We start from the raw sequence: 18,190 nt of genomic DNA on the forward strand, positions 1-18,190 counted from the left end.
GAGGGGACATGGTCTCACGAACAAAGAAAGCGGAGAGGGGCTATCCTGAAGGCTTTGGGACTCGCACGATCCAAAGCCACTAAGCCCGGCTCAGGGCGCCCTCCGCGACTTTGGCACAGAGCCTGCGTCCCCCTGCCGACGCCCACCCGAACCGTCAAAGCCACCGCGGCAGGAGCCCCAAGACTACAATCCCCAACATACCTGGCGGGCGAGGGGTGGGGCCTCCCACCAGGGCGTGGCCGTCAAATTGAATTTCCCCAATGGGGCACGAGAGTGGGCAGGACCCAGCTGAGGATTGGCTCGCGCGGCGAGGAGGGCGTGGCCAGCAGGGCTGCTGGCGCGGCTGGACGGCCGGCTCTCGCAGTGTCCAGCAGACGGTTGCTGAGCCGGCCTTGGGATCCCGGGTCGCGGCGCCTCCCGCCTCACCGTGTCGAATCCATCTGTCGGGTCCCGAGAGAGCTAACCCGAGTCCGTGCCGGCCGAGCAGGCTGGACTGAGAGGTGGGTGTGCGGACCTCGGGACAGTCCCGGGGAGGACCCCAGACGGGTCGGGGGATGGAACCCGGACAGGGGTTCTGGTACTCCCACACCTAAGAGCCCCCACCCATCCACCGGAGCTTTAAGCCATGGGTTAAAGTTCTGAGACAGTGGGGGAGGACGCCCACAGACCTCCGAGAAGCTCCACGACCCCCAGGGGCGCTAGTTTGTGGGAATCCCAGGCTGTGTGACAGGGAGCCATGGGACTGGAGCAGAGCAGTGGTGGGAATCCTTGAGAAGGAGGAAAATTCTCACTGTCCCCTGGGTGTCCTAGATTAGCACTAGGGATCCCTGCCCCTCAGAAGAAAAGACTTGTGGGAACTCAGTGTGTTCACAGAACCTAAGGCTGGTGACCACTAAGAGACACTCTTGGGAGGATTGACCCCCCCAAAAAGTATGTTGATAACAGACAGAGGGTGGGAGGTTGACATCCATCTGAGCTAACTAGGATGGGAGAAGCAAGCAGTGACTTGAACGGGAATGGTCTGACAAACCCCAATTGTATGGATTAGGACCCCCCTCCCCCGCCCCCGACCCATTCACTGGATGGGGTGACTCTCCAAGTGACCATTCTGGAAAGGGGGAAGGGATGATTGAGGGATGAATCAAAGGGGGAGGGCAATCCTGGAGCAATTTCAGTCACCATACATTAACTGAGCACCTATGATGTGCCAGATCATGGGCTCTCAAATTCCAGAAAGACATAAGGGTTACAGGAGGAAGGAGAGAGCTGTGCTGGGAGGGTGGACCAGGATTTAGGGGTCCATTTTGATGGGCAGTGGTGGGGCAAGAGGGAGTATGCTGGGACCCTGGGGGCACTTTGGAAGGGGGCTTCAGAAGCCAGAGGTGACCAAGATTTTGATTAAATCCCTCCCTGCCCTCTGAGTCTTTGGGTTCCTCCTTTCCCCTGTGACAAATCCTTGGCACTCTCCAATCTTCTGTTTGCCTGAAGTCCAGAGGTTGGGCAGATCAGCTTGTGAAGGCCCTTCCAGCTGGGGAATTAAATTGTGTGTGAATTAACAGGAGTTGCCGGGTGCCTGGACACCTGGCTTCATGAAGTCAGGACAGTTGGCATCAGGGCAAGGGTAGGAAAGGGAGGAGTGGAGAGGGGTGTGTGCAGAGGGCTGGCTCCAAAAATTGGAAGACACAGTGCACCTTCAACACCTGGGGGAATGAGAGAGGCGGTGGCAGCAAGGGCTTGGATATGGGCTCAGCCCGCAGCCAGAAGCCAAGCTTGAGGAGTGGATGGGGGCTGGGCAGGCCCTTGGGATGGGTGGGTGGGGCAGGAAACTGTGGAGACTGGTGTGCACCCCCTGGTGGTGAGCACAGCTTTGGTGAGCCTTGCTGGGTCCTGGCTTCTGAATCCAGGTCCCTGTCCTCCCTGTTTGAGGCTTAGACAGGATGAGGGCTGAGCCCAGGCCACACAGCAGACTGGCGGCAGAGTTGGCAAGGCTGGGACCAGGGACCCTTACTCTTTAGTGAGGTTGATGAGTTTTCCAGCAAACCACCCTAGGGTAGATGGCAACTCCCAGCCAGGAGTCAAGTTACAGAATGGGATAGCAAGGATAGGACAGCAATGGATGCTTATGGGTTAGAGAGGGAAACTGAGGCACAGAGCCCAAATGCCTCTGGTTTCTAGAAGCTCTTACAGGCCTGTCTCATGTCTGTCCCTTGCAGAATCCCCTGAGCTGGTGTTGGGTGCCAAGGCACTGGGGATCTCACCGGGAGAGAACGGAGGAAGCTAGAGGCCAGTGAGATGGCAGACGAGGCCTTAGCTGGGCTGGACGAGGGAGCCCTTCGGAAGCTGGTAAGTGTTCCCATTGCCCCACTGTGGGGACAAGCAAGCCAGGCCAGAGAGGCAAGGCCGGTCCAGGCGACCTCTCAGCTGACAGGAAGAAGTGATGGGGGAGGGTTCTCAAGGAGGGGTCAGGGGAATAGAGCTAGGCCGGTTCCATGTGCCATTGCCCCACTGTGGGGACAAGCAAGCCAGGCCAGAGAGGCAAGGCCGGTCCAGGCGACCTCTCAGCTGACAGGAAGTGATGGGGGAGGGTTCTCAAGGAGGGGTCAGGGGAATAGAGCTAGGCCGGTTCCATGTGGCTGATGCAGAGGCCCCTGTGGCATGTGCCTGTCCATGCCAGGTGCTGCAGCCTGGTCCCTCCCAGCCCCCCACTGCCACCACCTGTTTAAACAGTAACTACTGGGGACTCGCCTATCTGCAGCCACAGGTGTGGGGAGGCTGGATCTGCCTCTCCCAAGCAACAGCCTGGGCAGTGCCCACCCAGTGATAATGGTAGCAGCAATGATTAATAATGCCAGGGCATGGCAGGGGGCAGGCTGGCTGCTGGATGCACCATTCACAGAATGGTCACAGCAGCTCTGAAAACCAGGACACTGTGATTTAGAGAGGTGAAGTCACCCACCCAAGGGCATCCAGCTTTGAAGAAGCTGTGCCAGGATCCAAACCACAGAGGGGGCCATAAGGGACTAAGAGCTTCTAAGAGAGAAACAGGCTCTGTGGGCCTGTATGGGTTCTGTGACTTCTAGTCTGTCATTTTCCCACTGAGTCTCAGTTGCTTTACTTGTAAAATGTGGGGAGAGAGGTGTGTGTGAACACAGTCCAGTTCCTAAGATTGGCATGGGGATAGAACAAGGCATGGGCCCAGATCTTGGGGTGGAAGAAGGATGGGCCCACTCCATCCCCTTTCCCCAGCTTTTTCCTGGGTGCTCTATCTACCCCATGCACAGAGAGGCTGTGGGTTGACACAGCAGGGCAGAGCTATGCTCACCAGCGAAGCCAGGCTGCTGCTGACCTGGGGGAGGCGCCAGAGCCCCACCCCCCAATCCTTGACCCTTGTCGGTGAGGGGTGATTAAAGATTTACCTTCCCTTGAAGACAAGTGACCACCCCACCCCCATATGATTCCCCTGGAGGCAGAGGCTGGAGCCAGCCCTCCAAGCCCAGCCACTGGCTGGGACCCAGCTGCTGCCATGACCTCCCCAGAGCATTCAGCCCGTGTGTCCTCAGACCAGTGTCCGGTGTCTGGCACCGCCACCGCCGGCTGTATGCAGCCTGGAGTGGATGGGGTTAGGTTTTCAAAGGTGCCCACCAGTCGGCTCAACCTCCCCTCAGGAAGCCAGAGTCCTAACAGGCATGATAGGAGCAGAGCGTTCCAGAGAGAAAGCCAGGCCAGGTCCCCGCACACCCCCACGTCTAGGGGTCCACACTGAGGCTCAGGGTTCTCCAGCCCCCACCCCTCACTCTCCTGCAAGTTTGGGGAGCCGGAAAAGGGTTTCAGAGAAGCTAGAGCCGTAGTTGAAATCGGCCCACTCCCGCCCCCTCGCTAGGAGAGAACGAACAGAAGAACCCGAGCCCTGCCTCGCCACCGCCGTGCTGCCCAGTCTTTCCCACCCCGGGACCGGCTCCTCCAAAGCCGGGCCCCTCCCCGCCTGGGCCGGGCCTTATAAGGGAAAGCTGCGGCCGCTCCGCCCGCCCTGCGCCCCGGCGTCGGGCCGATTCGGGGACCCGGGGCAGCCACTTCCGGTCACGGCTCCCGCACATTCCTGAGGACGGGGCGGGGGGTTGCACGGGTTGGAGGCACCTGGGGACATGCACGCCGCGTGCCCCTCAGCCGCATGCTGGGACGCCCTCCGCCTGGGTCCCGAGTTCGAGTCCGGACTCCGACACTCAGGAGGTGGGCGACCTGAGGAGGCTGCTTAAGTTTCTGTGAACCTCGGTGTCCCCTCCGCAGACAGGGACACTGAAACAGGCGGTAGCGCGGAGCTTCCTGTCTGGCTCCCCACTCAGGTCCTAGCGCGGGCCGGGGTGGGAGAGGCGTGCGCGGAGCCCTGCGAAGGCGGGCAGTTCCGGAGCCTGCGGCCTTCAGCACGCCCCCTGGCGAGGCCTCGCTGCCCTGCCGCTGCGTCCCCACGGGCAACTGGGGGAGCTGGGACTGAGCGAACGCCTGCACAGTCCCCCACCCCCACCCCATTGTGCTGGTGGGGACACTGCGGCCCAGAGAGATGCCCCCAGCAGCGAAAGCAGAAAGTACCCGGAGGCCCGGCCCCCCGGGAGGAGGAAGCACCCTCTTTCCTCCCGGGAGAATTTCACTAGGCAGTTTCGGAAACCGCCCCATCACCTTCCCCTTCCCCCTGGGTGGACAATGGCGCTTTGTACTTCCTTCCCTCCCTCCCACAGCCCACTCCATACACAGCGGTGGGCCCGGAGAGGGCGGGGAATGCAGGACACACAGCGGGGACACTTTGGCCGACCTTTTCTTCCAGACCCAAAGGGAAGGGTCGTCCCAGAGGATGACCAATGGAATGAGGTTGTCCATCCCTCAGCACTGCCTCCACCCACTTGGGGGGAACCAAAGGGAGGCTCCCACTTTCCGGATGAGAATACTGAGGCTCCCAGGGCTTGCAGAGGTGGCCAAGTTCCCACATCAGGCTTTTTTTCAGGGACAAGGATCCCATCTCTGGAGCCCAGAGCATTGGGAATGAGGACTCAGGAGACAAAGGTCTAGTCATTGCACCTCTGAGCCTCTCTACCCTCTGCACAGGAGGGGCTGGACCGGCTGTCCCCTAAGGCCCACAATTTCCAAGTGTACCACAGGGGGCTCTGGGCCTGAGACAGAGCTAGGACTGGTGGGGGGGGGGAGATGAGCCTCATTCTCTTTCCCTGTGCTATAATAGTCCCCCTTAGGCCTCGGGGCATCTCTAGTCCGGGCTACAGGGGTCCCCAACACACAGTGCCAATGTCCTTAAGGTCCCCACCATGACAGACCCCAGCAGCAGAACTATCTTCAGTCTAGGACAGGCCCTAGAGTCAGAGAGACCTGTGTTCAAATCCTGACTCAGGTCATTTGATCATGAGCAAATCACTTCTCTCTGAATCTGTTTCCTCTTCTGTCATATGGTGATAATAAGTACCTAGGCCCCGAGTCACTGCTTCTGTCCCCATCCACTGCCCCGAGGCAGGGGCCATTGTCTCATCTGGCAAATGAGATAACCAAGATACAGAGGAGTTAAGGGATGTGCTCCTGCCCACCCAGCCAGAATTGGACTAGAGTTGTGGCCTGAGCTTCAGGAGACCCTCCCACAGCTGCTTAGGAATGTGGAGCCTGGAGGGCTCTGTCCCCCAAGACTCTACCCCCTCTCTTCAGACTAGGACAAGTTGACTCATGGCTGAGTCAATTCCCTGCTGAAACTTCTCTATCTCTGCCCCACCCCTGCCACCTGGCTCCCCCACTGAGAAGGAAGGAATTATGGGTGGGAGGAGGCTAAAAAGGAAGAGGATAGAGGGTTCCTTGGCCCTACTCCTTAAGGATTTGGGGGTGGAGACAGAGGAAATCACCCTGTCTTCGCTAGCTCCCGTCTGGCTATCAGACCCACACTGGAGGCATATCTCTGCCATTACCTTCCTGGGGGTCACTAGGCCAGTCCTCTCCTTTGAGGTACAGAGGATCTACCAGGTGGAGGTGTGGGAGAGGCAACAGGATTGACTGACTCCACCTAGAGAAGGTGCCCTTTCCTGGACCTGAGGGGCTGAGAAGCTGGTGGGAGCACCTGTTTTACGTGAATGCCCTCTCTATTGCCCTGGATAGCCCCTAGTACCAGCTACCTTATCTGTCTGGGAGGCTGGCCCTCCCACTTTGGGCCCTGACTCCTTCAATGGTGGCCAGGGGTTGGCCAGTGCAGGGAAAAAAGTAGCCCCCAGCCAGACAGGAAGCTAGGACTCTTGAGCACCTGCCCCTGCCTCAGTTTCCCCATGTGTCCGATGTGAATGAGGCTGCTAACCCCCAGCAGGGCTGTGGTGCTCTAGGACTAGACCATGTGAGTCTCCCTTGCTCACAGGGTGGACTCCAGCTTCCCGAATCACCCTTCCCTCTCCAGGGATACTGTTAGTGGCCCACAGGGTGACCTCCCTCTGCTTCCTCAATGGCTCCCTCATTCTTGGGGTTTGATGAAGGGCTCTGAGGGGCAGGAGTCAAGTCGCAGGCAAGAGTGCCTGGATGCATGGCACCAGACACGGGTGAGTGGTTGCTGGCTGCCCATTCACAGTAGGTACTCTGCGAACCATGAACCACGATGTACAGTGGGCTCCCCGGGAGCCCTGGTGCATGAGCTGAGTCTCTCCCTAAGACTCTAGGTGGGTGGGCAGGCACGTGAAAAGCTTGGGGCAGAGGGAGTGGAGACAGGCCACCCATTGTGCCCTAGGCAGAGCTGTGGGCAGCTGGCGCCAGCCCTCTGCCCCTGGCAGCCAAAATGATCTGCCCCTCGCCCCCGCCTGCCCTACAGCTGGAGGTTACAGCGGATCTGGCAGAGCGGCGGCGCATCCGCTCAGCCATCCGGGAGCTGCAGCGGCAGGAGCTGGAGCGAGAGGAGGAGGCCCTGGCATCCAAGCGCTTCCGTGCAGAGAGGCAGGACAACAAGGAGAACTGGCTGCAGTGAGTGCTGGGGGGTTGGACGTGCAAGTGGGAGACTGAATGTGTGCCAGGGCTCAGCTCATGTGTGCAGGCAAGTGTGAGTGCAGGTGAGTGCTAACCGTATGTGTGTGCACATGGAAGTATTGCACACTTTTAGAATTCACAGGTTTGTTTATGGCCATGGACCATGTGCTGATCATGGTGTCTTGGCCATGCCAGTATGGACAGCACATCTGAGTATGTAGTATTAGTGCCCACGTCCATGGGAATGCATGTATCCGTGTGTAGTCAGAGGGTGTGCATAGCTACATAGCTCTCTGCCAAGGTTCTGGGTACCCTATCCTGGCCTCTACCCTTAGCCCACATCCTTCCACAACCCGGCCATGGCAGTGGTGTTTACAGTCGTGATGTCTCTACAGCTCTCAGCAGCGGGAAGCCGAGCAGCGGGCTGCCCTGGCGCGGTTGGCAGGGCAGCTGGAGTCCATGAATGATGTGGAGGAGTTGACTGCACTGGTGAGGCCCAGGCCAGGGCAGGGGATGGGGGCAGGGCAGGTGAAGACCTGGACTCCACAGCCCGACCCCCGTGGCCTGCCTCTCACCCACAGCTGCGAGCTGCTGGTGAGTATGAGGAACGAAAGCTGATCCGAGCCGCCATCCGCCGAGTTCGGGCTCAGGAGATTGAGGGTATGTGCCCTGTCCTGGCCCCACCCCTGCCCTGCTATATGCTGCCCACAGCACCTCCTGGCCACTCACCTGGCACTTGCCCCTTCCCTTCCAGCTGCCACCTTGGCTGGAAGGTTGTACAGCGGGCGTCCCAACAGTGGCTCAAGAGAGGACAGCAAGGGACGGGCAGTGCACAGGCTGGACTGTCATGAGGTAAGGAGCACGGGCAGAGTGGGAAGTTGGTCCACTGTCTTGTGCCCATGGATGCCAGTAGCACAGAGCACCTGTGTGTCTGCTAGAATGTATTTGACTGTGAGGGGCGGCCGGCCCGGTGGCGCAGAAGCGCGGCGGCGCTCCCGTCCGAGGGTTCGGATCCCACATACAGACCGGTTCCCGCTCGCCATCCGCCGAGTTCGGGCTCAGGAGATTGAGGGTATGTGCCCTGTCCTGGCCCCACCCCTGCCCTGCTATATGCTGCCCACAGCACCTCCTGGCCACTCACCTGGCACTTGCCCCTTCCCTTCCAGCTGCCACCTTGGCTGGAAGGTTGTACAGCGGGCGTCCCAACAGTGGCTCAAGAGAGGACAGCAAGGGACGGGCAGTGCACAGGCTGGACTGTCATGAGGTAAGGAGCACGGGCAGAGTGGGAAGTTGGTCCACTGTCTTGTGCCCATGGATGCCAGTAGCACAGAGCACCTGTGTGTCTGCTAGAATGTATTTGACTGTGAGGGGCCCTGCCAGCCTGTGTTTGGGCGACACTAAGGCTCTATCTTAGGCCTCTGTCCACTCTCCTGGGCAACCTCTAGCCACATGTCCCTCACTCTAGATTGTTTCTACCCAAGCATTCCTCTCCAAACCAGCCTGTCTGTGCTACTGTCAAGTTCCTGTCCCTTTACCATGAACACCCTTGTTGATACACAGGCACTTCTCCCACCTCCACTCCTACCTTCCACCCCCATCCCTGCCATCCAGTCTCCACTCAGCAGCCAGAAGGATCTCCCGGAAATGAAGATCTGGCCCTGGTACCTCCCCTGCTTAAACCCATCCCCAGGCTGCCCCTTACCCTCCAGATAGCCCACATCCTTACCTTGTCTCACCAGGACCTACATGTCAGGTCCCAGCTGACTCATGGAGCAGCACTGTTCACAAGAGTCCTCTCTGTTCTCCCGGCAGTGGGAGTGAGAGGTCAGACATGCTAGTTTCCCAAGTGGCCAGCAGAGGCCGCTGGGTCTCCAGTCTTGGCAGGCCCCCACCTCCATTCCTTGATGAACCAGGCTGAGGCCAGAGGTCAGGGGCCTGCACTCCAGGAATCTGTTTTTTGCTTTGTTTTTGTGGTGGCTGACCAATACGGGCATCTGAACCCTTGTCATTGTGTTTTGAGAACTATGGTCTGACCAAGTGAGCTAACCAGCCACCCCACTAGGGATCCATTAAGGCTGGAAATCCCCAGCAGGTCTCCTACCATTCACAACCGCTGACATTAGGACCAGATCCTCTCTGAACCACGTTTGTCTAGGCAGTGCCAAGAGGTTGGGAAGTGGGGATCAGAGACTGCCCCTGGTATGCCAATGCCCGTGCTTATGCAGGTGTGCCCACAGGAAGCCATGCCCAGTCCCTCTGCTTTGCATGCCCTGCCCTGGGCACCTGTCAGCCTGGCCTTCAGTGGATGGGGGTAGCACTCAAGGCCTGGGAAGCCTTGGTCACATCCTGTGGGTCTCCTGCAGGTACCAGAGCAAGAGGAACAGGAACAGCAGGCAGAGGTCCCAGAACCAACCCCAACCCCCAAGGGCACCAGCCAGGATGTGACCACAGTGACACTCCTGCTGCAGGCCCCGCCTGGGGGCACACCCAGCTCATCTGCCTCACCTGACAGCAGTTCACCCACCACAGCCTCTCCTGAGCCTCCACTGGAGCCTGCTGAGGCCCAGTGCCCTGCAGCCAAGGCTCCAGGCAGTCCTGAGCCACCCCCTAGTCTGCCCGAGACCACAAGCCCTGAGCCCCGGGAGTCACCAGCACCCCCCAGCACTGAGGGGCAAGTGGTCAACAAGGTGAGTCTGGACAAGAGCTGGGATACCAGGCAGGTGAGCTCCTTGGTCTGGGAGTCAGGCCCTGCTCATGCCATGTCTTCCCTGCAGCTCATGCCATGTCTTCCCTGCAGCTCCTGCCTGGCTCCACAGAGCCCCCTGCTGTCCAGGGCCCCACCAGAGACCCCTCCAACACAAAGAGAGCAGGTGAGGGTCCCAGAGGGATTAGCTTCAGGCATCTGCCTTCCCCTCCCCCAGCCTCCCTTTCCCTGCCTGGAGAATGGGTTCTTGTGCCTGGACAGCTCCAGCCTCTTCAGGTCCAGGCTGTCCCAGACATCCCCCTCCCACTGCCCCTGAGATATCTCCGCCCCCAGCCAGGCTTACCCCCCCACCCATGACCAGAGGCCTCCCCACAGCCTTGAAAGGCAACAGGCCTCAGGCACATTCTTCTCCCCAATAAGGGAGTGCACCCATCTCCCAGCTGGAGACATGGGCAGTGCTGGCCAGGGGGGCTGTCCACCATCCCCAAGGGCAGGGAGAATCTGGGCACCCTTCCTCCAGCCCAAGCCTAGCCCCAGTCCCCAGGAGTGTCCAGGTCATCCCGGGGTCAGTGCACAAGGGGAAGGAGGTGCCCATAGGAGACATGCAGCTGAGTGGTGAAGCCGGAGCTGTGGGAGATGCTGGAGGGGATGGGAAGACTAGGGAGATTGAGGTATAAGAAGGGGGTGGAACGCTAGAGAGCTGTGTAGAAGAGGAATGTGAGAGGCAGACCCCCCACCGTCCACTCTCCTTTCTCTTCTCCCACATGGCCTCTACCCCCTCTCCAACCTGCCAGACTTGGCTGGACCCCGACCCTGCCAACGCTCCCTGTCCGTGCTCAGCCCCCGCCAGCCAGCCCAGAATCAAGGTATTGCCTATTCTCACCACCCCCAGGCTTTGGGCAGTCCCTGTCCCACCCAGCCAGTAACAACCCTCCTGTCCCTTCTAGAGTCCACCCCCCTTGCCAGCGGACCTTCCCTGTTCCAGCGGGCTGGCTCTGTTCGGGACCGTGTCCGCAAGTTCACATCCGATTCTCCTTTGGCTACCAGGCTCAAGGACAGCCCACCTAGGACCACCTTAGGTCCCCCAACCCCCTCAAGGCTCCTCAGCCCCTCCCTCATCAGCACCACCCCTGCCTCCTCCTCCTCCAGTGGCTCCTCCTCTAGAGGTCCCAGTGACACCTCCTCCTCCCGGTTCAGCAAGGAGCAAGGAGGAACAGCCCAGCCCCTGGCCCAGCTTCAGAGCTGCCCCCAGGAGGAGGGCCCCAGGGGGCGGGGCTTGGCTGCCAGGCCCCTTGAAAACAGAGCAGGGGGGCCCATGGCCCGCTCAGAGGAACCCAGTGCCCTGCTGCCCGTGGCCGTGGGCACTGCCGAGCCAGGGGGTAGTATGAAGACCACATTCACCATCGAGATCAAGGATGGCCGTGGCCAGGCCTCCACGGGCCGGGTGCTGCTGCCCACAGGCAACCAGAGGGCAGGTAGGCCTCCCCACTGCCCCCTCACTGCTGCAGATGAGTGCCTGCAGCCACCCAGCTCTGCATGTAAGACAGATGTTGCAGCCAGGGCTCAGGGTGTCTCCAAAGGGTGCACTGGGAATGAGGGGTGCTATCAACCTTAGGTGGCGCTTGCCCTCGCCCTACCTGACCCTGACAACTGCCCTTCTCCCCACCCAGAACTGACACTGGGACTGCGGGCGCCCTCCAACCTCCTCAGCACCAACAGTGGGGGCAAGAGTACCATCACTCATGTCAGCAGCCCTGGGAGCCTGGCCCGTCTAGGCAGTGTCACTCACGTCACCAGCTTCAGCCATGCCTCCCCTGGTAGCCGAGGAGGCTGCAGCATTAAGGTGAGCCCTTCCTCACCCCACCAGTCTCATCATCCATGCACCTCACATAGACTGCCTAAGGGTACAGGGCTAGCAGGGTTCCTCTACTCTGCTCCTTCTCCACTGCATAAACAGAAGTACTAAGCCCACAGAGGGAAGGTGTCTGCCCCCAGTCCACAGCCAGTTGGTGGCAGAGCTAGGGCAAGACGCTAGCATACATATCAGTCACAAGGCATGTCAGAAACTCACTTTGTACTCGCCTAAGCTTCCCACCAGCTGAGCTCTGACCCTTACTCCAAAATTGGTTGGTTCACTCCAAATGAACAGGTGGGAAAACTGAGGCTCAGAGAGGGCGATAGGGGCTTGCTCCCTTCTTCCTGTGGCAGCCCCAGTGCCCTGTTCCTACCGCATGGTGGATATCAGCCCTGAGCTGTACAGCAGCTCATCTTCTCATCCAAGATCAGCCTGGCCCATTAGGAGATTGGAGATTAGCGATTAGCATCTGCGTCAACCTCCCTGTGGGGGTTGGGCAGAAGCACTGATGGGGGATAGACAGGCAGCAGGGCACCAGTCAGGTGGAGGCAGCAAGCAGCCTAGCAGGTGCCACAGGAACTGAATACACAGCACCCTTCCATTATTCATTCCCAAGCCCAAGATTGGCTGGCTGGGAGCTCAGCTGGGGAAGGGATCCCCTGCAGGACACCCGGCTACCCAGGTAATGCCCTCCATGCTGATACAGGGACTGAATGGGACTTTGGCTGAGGTGAGGTGGCTAGAGCCAGCTTTGGGCCTTCTCAGGGGTGACAGGGGGAGAGTGGGGGAAGGAAAGCACTTTTCCTCCAACAAACCAGCACCTGCTCTCTGCCAAGGGATTGGCGGGGAGAGGGGGACCAGCTGAGCCCCTTGGGGTGGATAGGGAGGAGCAACAGTGAGACTTGAGTCTGACACCACCAACTTGCCTCAGTTTCCCCATCTAGAAACGAGGGGTGGGAGCAGATGATGTGCCTATAACATACTTGCTCAAAGTCTGTGATTGGATCTGAGCACCCTGGACAAGCCAGAGGATGCTTGTCTCAGGCCAAGACACTGATTACTGCAGGTTGCCTAAAGTCCCACCTCCCTGTGCCTTCCATTTCCCCCTTCTGTCCAAGGAATGAGGGCAAGGCATGAGGGCGAAGGAGTGTAGTTCTGTGGAGTCTGGCAGACTGGATCCTCACAGCTAATGTACATGGTGGCTCAGACAGGCCCATTCCCCGTTCTCTGCCTCAGTTTCCCCACCTATGAGGCATGGGGCCCTGGTCTTAGTAATCCTTCAAAACCTGTCAGTCTTGCTGTGCTGCAGGTCTGTGATCCCTGCAGGGCCAGGGCCAGGACTGGCCGTCCGCCTACTTGAGCAGGCAACCCCTCCCCCACAAGCCCCTCCATGGAGGAGCCCAGAATAGGTTTCTATTTGGGCTGCAGCTCCAGCTGGCTGCTGGCGGGCTGGGAGGCCAGCAGGGGCGGGGCAGGCCCGCTGCCCTTGCCTTCGCCCTCAGACCAGCTGCAAAGACTCAGACACTGCCAGCCAGAGGCAGCAGCCCCTACCACTGTCCCACCATCACCCCCCATAGAGCCCTCACCAGCACCATGCCGGGGGTACCTGGGCCTGGGCTTGAGCTGGCCACAGCCCTCAAGGAGCAGTTGGGCCAGGCATTGGAGGAGCTGCAGGCAGTGGCTGAGGCAGGCCGGGCAGCAGTGACCCAGGCAGCCGAAGCAGCTGTGGCTGCCGTGGAGCCAGTGGCCCGGGCCAGGCATTGGAGGAGCTGCAGGCAGTGGCTGAGGCAGGCCGGGCAGCAGTGACCCAGGCAGCCGAAGCAGCTGTGGCTGCCGTGGAGCCAGTGGCCCGGGCAGCCGAAGAGCTGCGGGCGGAGACAGCAGCACTGAGCCGGCGGCTGGATGCACTGGGCAGGCAGGTGGAGGTGCTGAGCCTACGGCTGGGGGTCCCACTTGTGCCTGACCTCGAGCCTGAGTTGGAGCCCAGCGAGCTGCTTCTAGCTGCTGCCGACCCCGAGGCCCTCTTCCAAGCAGCCGAGGATGCCGGGACCCCCGTGGCCCACCCGCCCGCCTTCAGTACCCGCCTGCTTTCAGTACCCGCCGCCGCTCCTCTGCCGGCCCCGCTCGCAGCAGCAGTCTCGTAAGTCCCTCTGGGCTGGTGGGAGGGGATGGTTTTGAGACAGTCTCTGCTTCTGCTGAGTGACCTTAGGTGTGCCACCACCTTCTCTGAGGCTCCATTTACCTATCTGTAAAGGAGACTGGGGTACTAGTGCTCTAAGACTGGGGCAAGAGGGTGCCAGGCTCCAGCCTGGAGGCACGTGTGGTGGCTGCCCTGGCAGCCCTTGGCATGGCCCAGCCCCAGCCCCACCCCCACCTCCCCCCACGCCAGCCAGGCCGAGCTTCCCTGAAACAGCTGCCACCTCGGCTCTCCTTACCATTATGGCAGACAGAGAGGCCCTGCCAGGAGAGGAGGGGCTGTAATAGTTGGGCTGGGGCTTTGTCATCAAGGGGCTGGGGAGATGCCCTAGGAGGGGTGGGGGACTAGGTTGGGGCTGGAGGCCCCTTAGAGTATGGTTCAGCAGGGGCAGGGTGGAGGGCAGGGGGAACAGAGGAGAGCTTCAGAGAGGTCTTGGCTCAGGGCAGCCTCAGTCAGACACCTGGCAGTAGTCTATGGGCCCTGGTCCATCCCCCTTGGCAAGTGGGGGGGGGCATGTGCTGCCTGGGCACTAACCCAGGAGGACCCAGGCCTTGGGAACTGGAAGGACAGAGCAGAGCCTGCCTGGAAGGGGGCTGGGAATGAAGCCACAGAAAGAACTTAGGCTCACGAGTTAAACTATCTTCAGCTCAGACCCCAAGCTGCATCGCACTTACAGAGGGACTATGGGCAAGTCATCCATCTACGCTGAGCCTCAGTTTTCCCTTCTGATAAATAGGGACAGTAAAATCCCTAGTGCTTATACAATGCTTACTACTGAATGGAAATCATTATTATTGCCACTATCAATTGTATTAATACTATTCTGGATATGTGGGAAGCCCTACAACAAGGCTGTCAGTGTCTCTTCCTGATACCAGCATGGCCAGCCTTGGGCAGACAGGCTGGCAGGCTAGTGGTTATTTCCAAGGCTGTAACAGCAACCTCAGGATCTGGTCCCCTGTCCCTTGGGGACATGGTGGGTTTCACCCATACCCCTACTTAAAGTCCATGCCCTCTCCCCACCTGGCAGATGGAGCCAGAGCCAGTGCAGCCCCCCTCTGTGGCAGTGGAAGCGGCTAATGGCACCGAGCAGACCCGGGTGGAAAAAGCACCAGAGGGGCGGAGCTCACTGAGCGCCGAGGAGCTGATGGCTATCGAGGATGAAGGCGTCCTGGACAAGATGGTATGGCTAGATCTGATGGGCTGGGGGCTGGCAGGAGATGCGGACAGGCAGGCATGAGGTGGGCAATGACAGGGGCTCTTATCTGCAGCTGGATCAAACCACAGACTTTGAGGAGCGGAAGCTCATCCGGTCAGCACTGCGTGAGCTCCGACAAAGAAAGAGAGGTAGAGAGCTGTTCCACTACCCTAGATCCAACTGCTCCATTCCCCAGCTCTTCTCCTCACTCTAGAGTCCATTTGTGGACACTCCGGATCACTAAATGCCTTAGCCAGCTTCTCTTCTCTAGACCCAGCTGTACCCTTGCCTCTTTCCCCCTGGAGCCAGCTGCTCCCCCTTCCCTAACTGCTTCTCTCCTCCTGACCACACCAGTTACTTTCCACAACTAGCTTCTCTTCTCCTTCCTAGACCCAGTTATTCCCTCCCCCAGCTACTCTCTCCTTGGATCCAATTGCTTTTGCAAGCACTGTCCACTACCAACCCTTCCCTGAATCCAGATACTTCTTCCAGCTGTTCCTCTCTCCCTGACGTCACTGATGGCCACCTTAGCTTCTGCCACCACCCAGCTTCCCCTTTTCCGGGACACAGCTACTTCCTCCCCCAGATACTTCCTTCCTGGATACAGCTGTTCTTTCCCTTAGATTCCAGATTCATTTGCTTCTCCAGAATCTCATTACTCCCTCTCTGAACCTAGCTGCTTCCTCCAGAGCCCACTGATGGCCACCCCAGCCTCTCTCTCCACTCACCTACTTCTTCTTTAGGCCCAGTTAACCCCCATCACCAGCTTTTCTCTCAGCTACTCTTTCCTTGGATCATCTCCACTCACCTACTTCTTTAGGCCCAGTTAACCCCCATCACCAGCTTTTCTCTCAGCTACTCTTTCCTTGGATCAAATTGCTTCTCAGATTCTTCCAATTCCTCCCTCCCTAGATCTAGATATCTCTTTCTCTGTCTGCTCTTCTCCCTGCTAGGAACCATTTGATGGCCCACTCAGCTACGGCCCTCACCCAGCTTCTCATTCCCTGGACCCAGCTACTCCCTCCCTAGGTCTAGATACTCCCTCTTGACTCATTCCCAGCTACTCATTCCCGTAGAAACTCCCTTCTTGGATCCAAATACCCTTTTGAGATGACTATTCCATATTCCCTAGTTTCTGCCTGAGTTCATTGCCTCCCACACACCCCACTCCCTGCCGTAGAAACTCCCTTCTTGGATCCAAATACCCTTTTGAGATGAGCTATTCCATATTCCCTAGTTTCTGCCTGAGTTCATTGCCTCCCACACACCCCACTCCCTGCCAAGTTATGGCTGTCCCCTCACCCCCAACTGCTCCTAGAGAGGCCCTTGTCACTAGTGTCATTAGTGTTTCTAACCAGCTGCCCTCCACCCCATCTTGTGTGCCCCATGTGCCTGTGCATATGTGCTGTGTGGGCATTGGGCGGCCTTTCGGGCATGCATGGGGCATCTCCCGCCCAGACCAGCGGGACAAGGAGCGGGAACGGCGGCTGCAGGAGGCACGGGCCCGGCCAGGGGAGGGCCGCAGCAAAATGGCCACCGAGACCACCACGCGGCACAGCCAGCGGGCAGCTGATGGTTCAGCTGTCAGCACTGTTACCAAGACTGAGCGGCTCGTCCACTCCAGTAAGGAGCCGAGTGGGACTTGGGGTTCAGGTTGGGAATGCATCCTCCCCACTGACCCCCTGTGCCTCTCACACCCTTCTCATCCTCTACTCCCCCAGATGATGGCACACGGACGGCCCGCACCACCACAGTGGAGTCAAGTTTCATGAGGCGATCGGAGAGTAAGGCCACCTGGTGTTGCCCTGTGCCTGCCTGTCTGCCTCCTCGGGCTCTTCTTCAAGCTCTCTCTCCGGGTCTTTGTGTCTTCAACTGTGCCGTTACTTTCTCTTCTCTGCCTGTAGCTATCACCATCGTTCTCACTCCATCTCCTTATGTCCAGCCCAGGCCCTCACCCCGCTCCCCTTTCTTTTTTGCAGATGGCAGCGGCAGCACCATGGTGCAAACCAAGACTGTTTCCTCCTCATCATCATCCAAGAAAATGGGCAGGTGAGCATGGGCACCCACTCCCAGAAGAGTCAGTGCCACAGTGGACCTCGCTGCGTAACCATTCTGCAAAAGGATAGACTGAGATGCTGGGAAGTGACAGGTGTACAGCTGGGGAGGAGAACAGTGAGAGCCAGACCACTCCTGCTTGCTCTGCGATCTCACTGAATCCTCAACCGCACCATGGGAGAGGTGGATGCTCGGGAAGGCCGGACACTTGCTCAGGGTCTCTCACAGCTCTGAGTGGCAGCAATAGCACTGACCCCTTAGAGAGGCCTATCTGCCACACTGAGCTGCCTGGTGTCACTGCCACTTCCCTATGTCTACAGACCACATCCCAGGTCACAGAGCACCTTTACACCTTAGTCCCATGAGGGAATAACCCCATGTTACAGGGGATGTTGGGGCTGGCAGAAAGCAGAGACAGGATCAGAATCCAGTCTGGGAACCAGAGGGGCCCGGGGACCCTGAGTCAGAAATCTGCATTCAAGTTCCAACTCTGCTCCCCATGTCCTCTGAAATCTTAGGCCAGTTACTGCCAGGGGCACCAGTTTCCTCATCTTTAGTGGAAATAGTAAGTGTCCCTCTGTCCTCTTGTGGAGTTTAAAATGGCACACAGGAAAGACTCAGCAGACATGAGCTATTATTATTACCATTACTATAATTATGCTGGTCATTTTTATTAGTTGATAGTGCCCAGAATCTGAACTCACCTGTAAGTTGATGATACACGCACTTTCTCTGAGAATTCCTCGAGGGCCAAGCCTTATGAAAAGAGCTTGGCTCCCATCTTCCTGTCGTTTGAGCCTCAGTGTATCCCTCTGTAAAATGGGTGTGATGGGGATGCCTCCCTCGCTGGTCAGCGTTGCCTGTTGTGGAGATACCGCAGGGAAGGGTGATCTGGCGCTCAATAAGACCCCTCTCACGGCGAGTGGTGGCAGAATCTCAGGAGCCTGCCGGCCTAACAATTAGTTGCCTCCCCACCCACCAGTATCTTCGACCGCGAGGACCAGGCCAGTCCGCGGCCCGGCAGCCTAGCGGCTCTCGAGAAACGCCAGGCAGAGAAGAAGAAAGAGCTGATGAAGGCGCAGAGTCTGCCCAAAACATCAGCCTCCCAGGCGCGCAAGGCCATGATCGAGAAGCTGGAGAAGGAGGGCGCGGCGGGGTGAGCAGCAGAGGGCGGGGCGGGGCGGTGGAGGCGGGGCC

At 58.9% G+C, this 18,190-nt stretch overlaps 1 protein-coding gene across 1 annotated transcript; it reads left to right on the forward strand.

Moving 5' to 3' along the window:
• The first annotated feature begins 384 nt into the window (after window positions 1-384).
• On the forward strand, window positions 385-18,153 carry LOC103590708 (smoothelin). Its single transcript, XM_008573013.1, has 17 exons — window positions 385-500; window positions 2,214-2,343; window positions 6,833-6,981; window positions 7,380-7,473; window positions 7,566-7,644; window positions 7,739-7,836; window positions 9,348-9,671; window positions 9,782-9,854; window positions 10,483-10,554; window positions 10,636-11,163; window positions 11,359-11,531; window positions 14,771-14,923; window positions 15,012-15,087; window positions 16,397-16,561; window positions 16,660-16,722; window positions 16,918-16,987; window positions 17,976-18,153. Exons 2-17 carry the CDS (start codon window positions 2,293-2,295, stop codon window positions 18,151-18,153), a joined length of 2,346 nt encoding a protein of 781 aa, XP_008571235.1. The 5' UTR covers window positions 385-500; window positions 2,214-2,292.
• The last annotated feature ends 37 nt before the right edge of the window (window positions 18,154-18,190 follow it).

Source organism: Galeopterus variegatus, unplaced genomic scaffold (assembly GCF_000696425.1).
Source record: "Galeopterus variegatus unplaced genomic scaffold, G_variegatus-3.0.2 Scaffold863, whole genome shotgun sequence".
Lineage (NCBI taxonomy): Eukaryota > Metazoa > Chordata > Mammalia > Dermoptera > Cynocephalidae > Galeopterus > Galeopterus variegatus.

What these genes read in the sequence shown, in the direction of transcription:
- LOC103590708 (XM_008573013.1), top strand. Translation starts at nt 2,293, where the DNA reads ATGGCAGACGAGGCCTTAGCTGGGCTGGACGAGGGAGCCCTTCGGAAG. An exon ending in AACAAGGAGAACTGGCTGCA is followed by an intron (nt 6,982 to 7,379) that starts GTGAGTGCTGGG and finishes ATGTCTCTACAG; the next exon opens with CTCTCAGCAGCGGGAAGCCG. An exon ending in GCTCCGACAAAGAAAGAGAG is followed by an intron (nt 15,088 to 16,396) that starts GTAGAGAGCTGT and finishes TCTCCCGCCCAG; the next exon opens with ACCAGCGGGACAAGGAGCGG.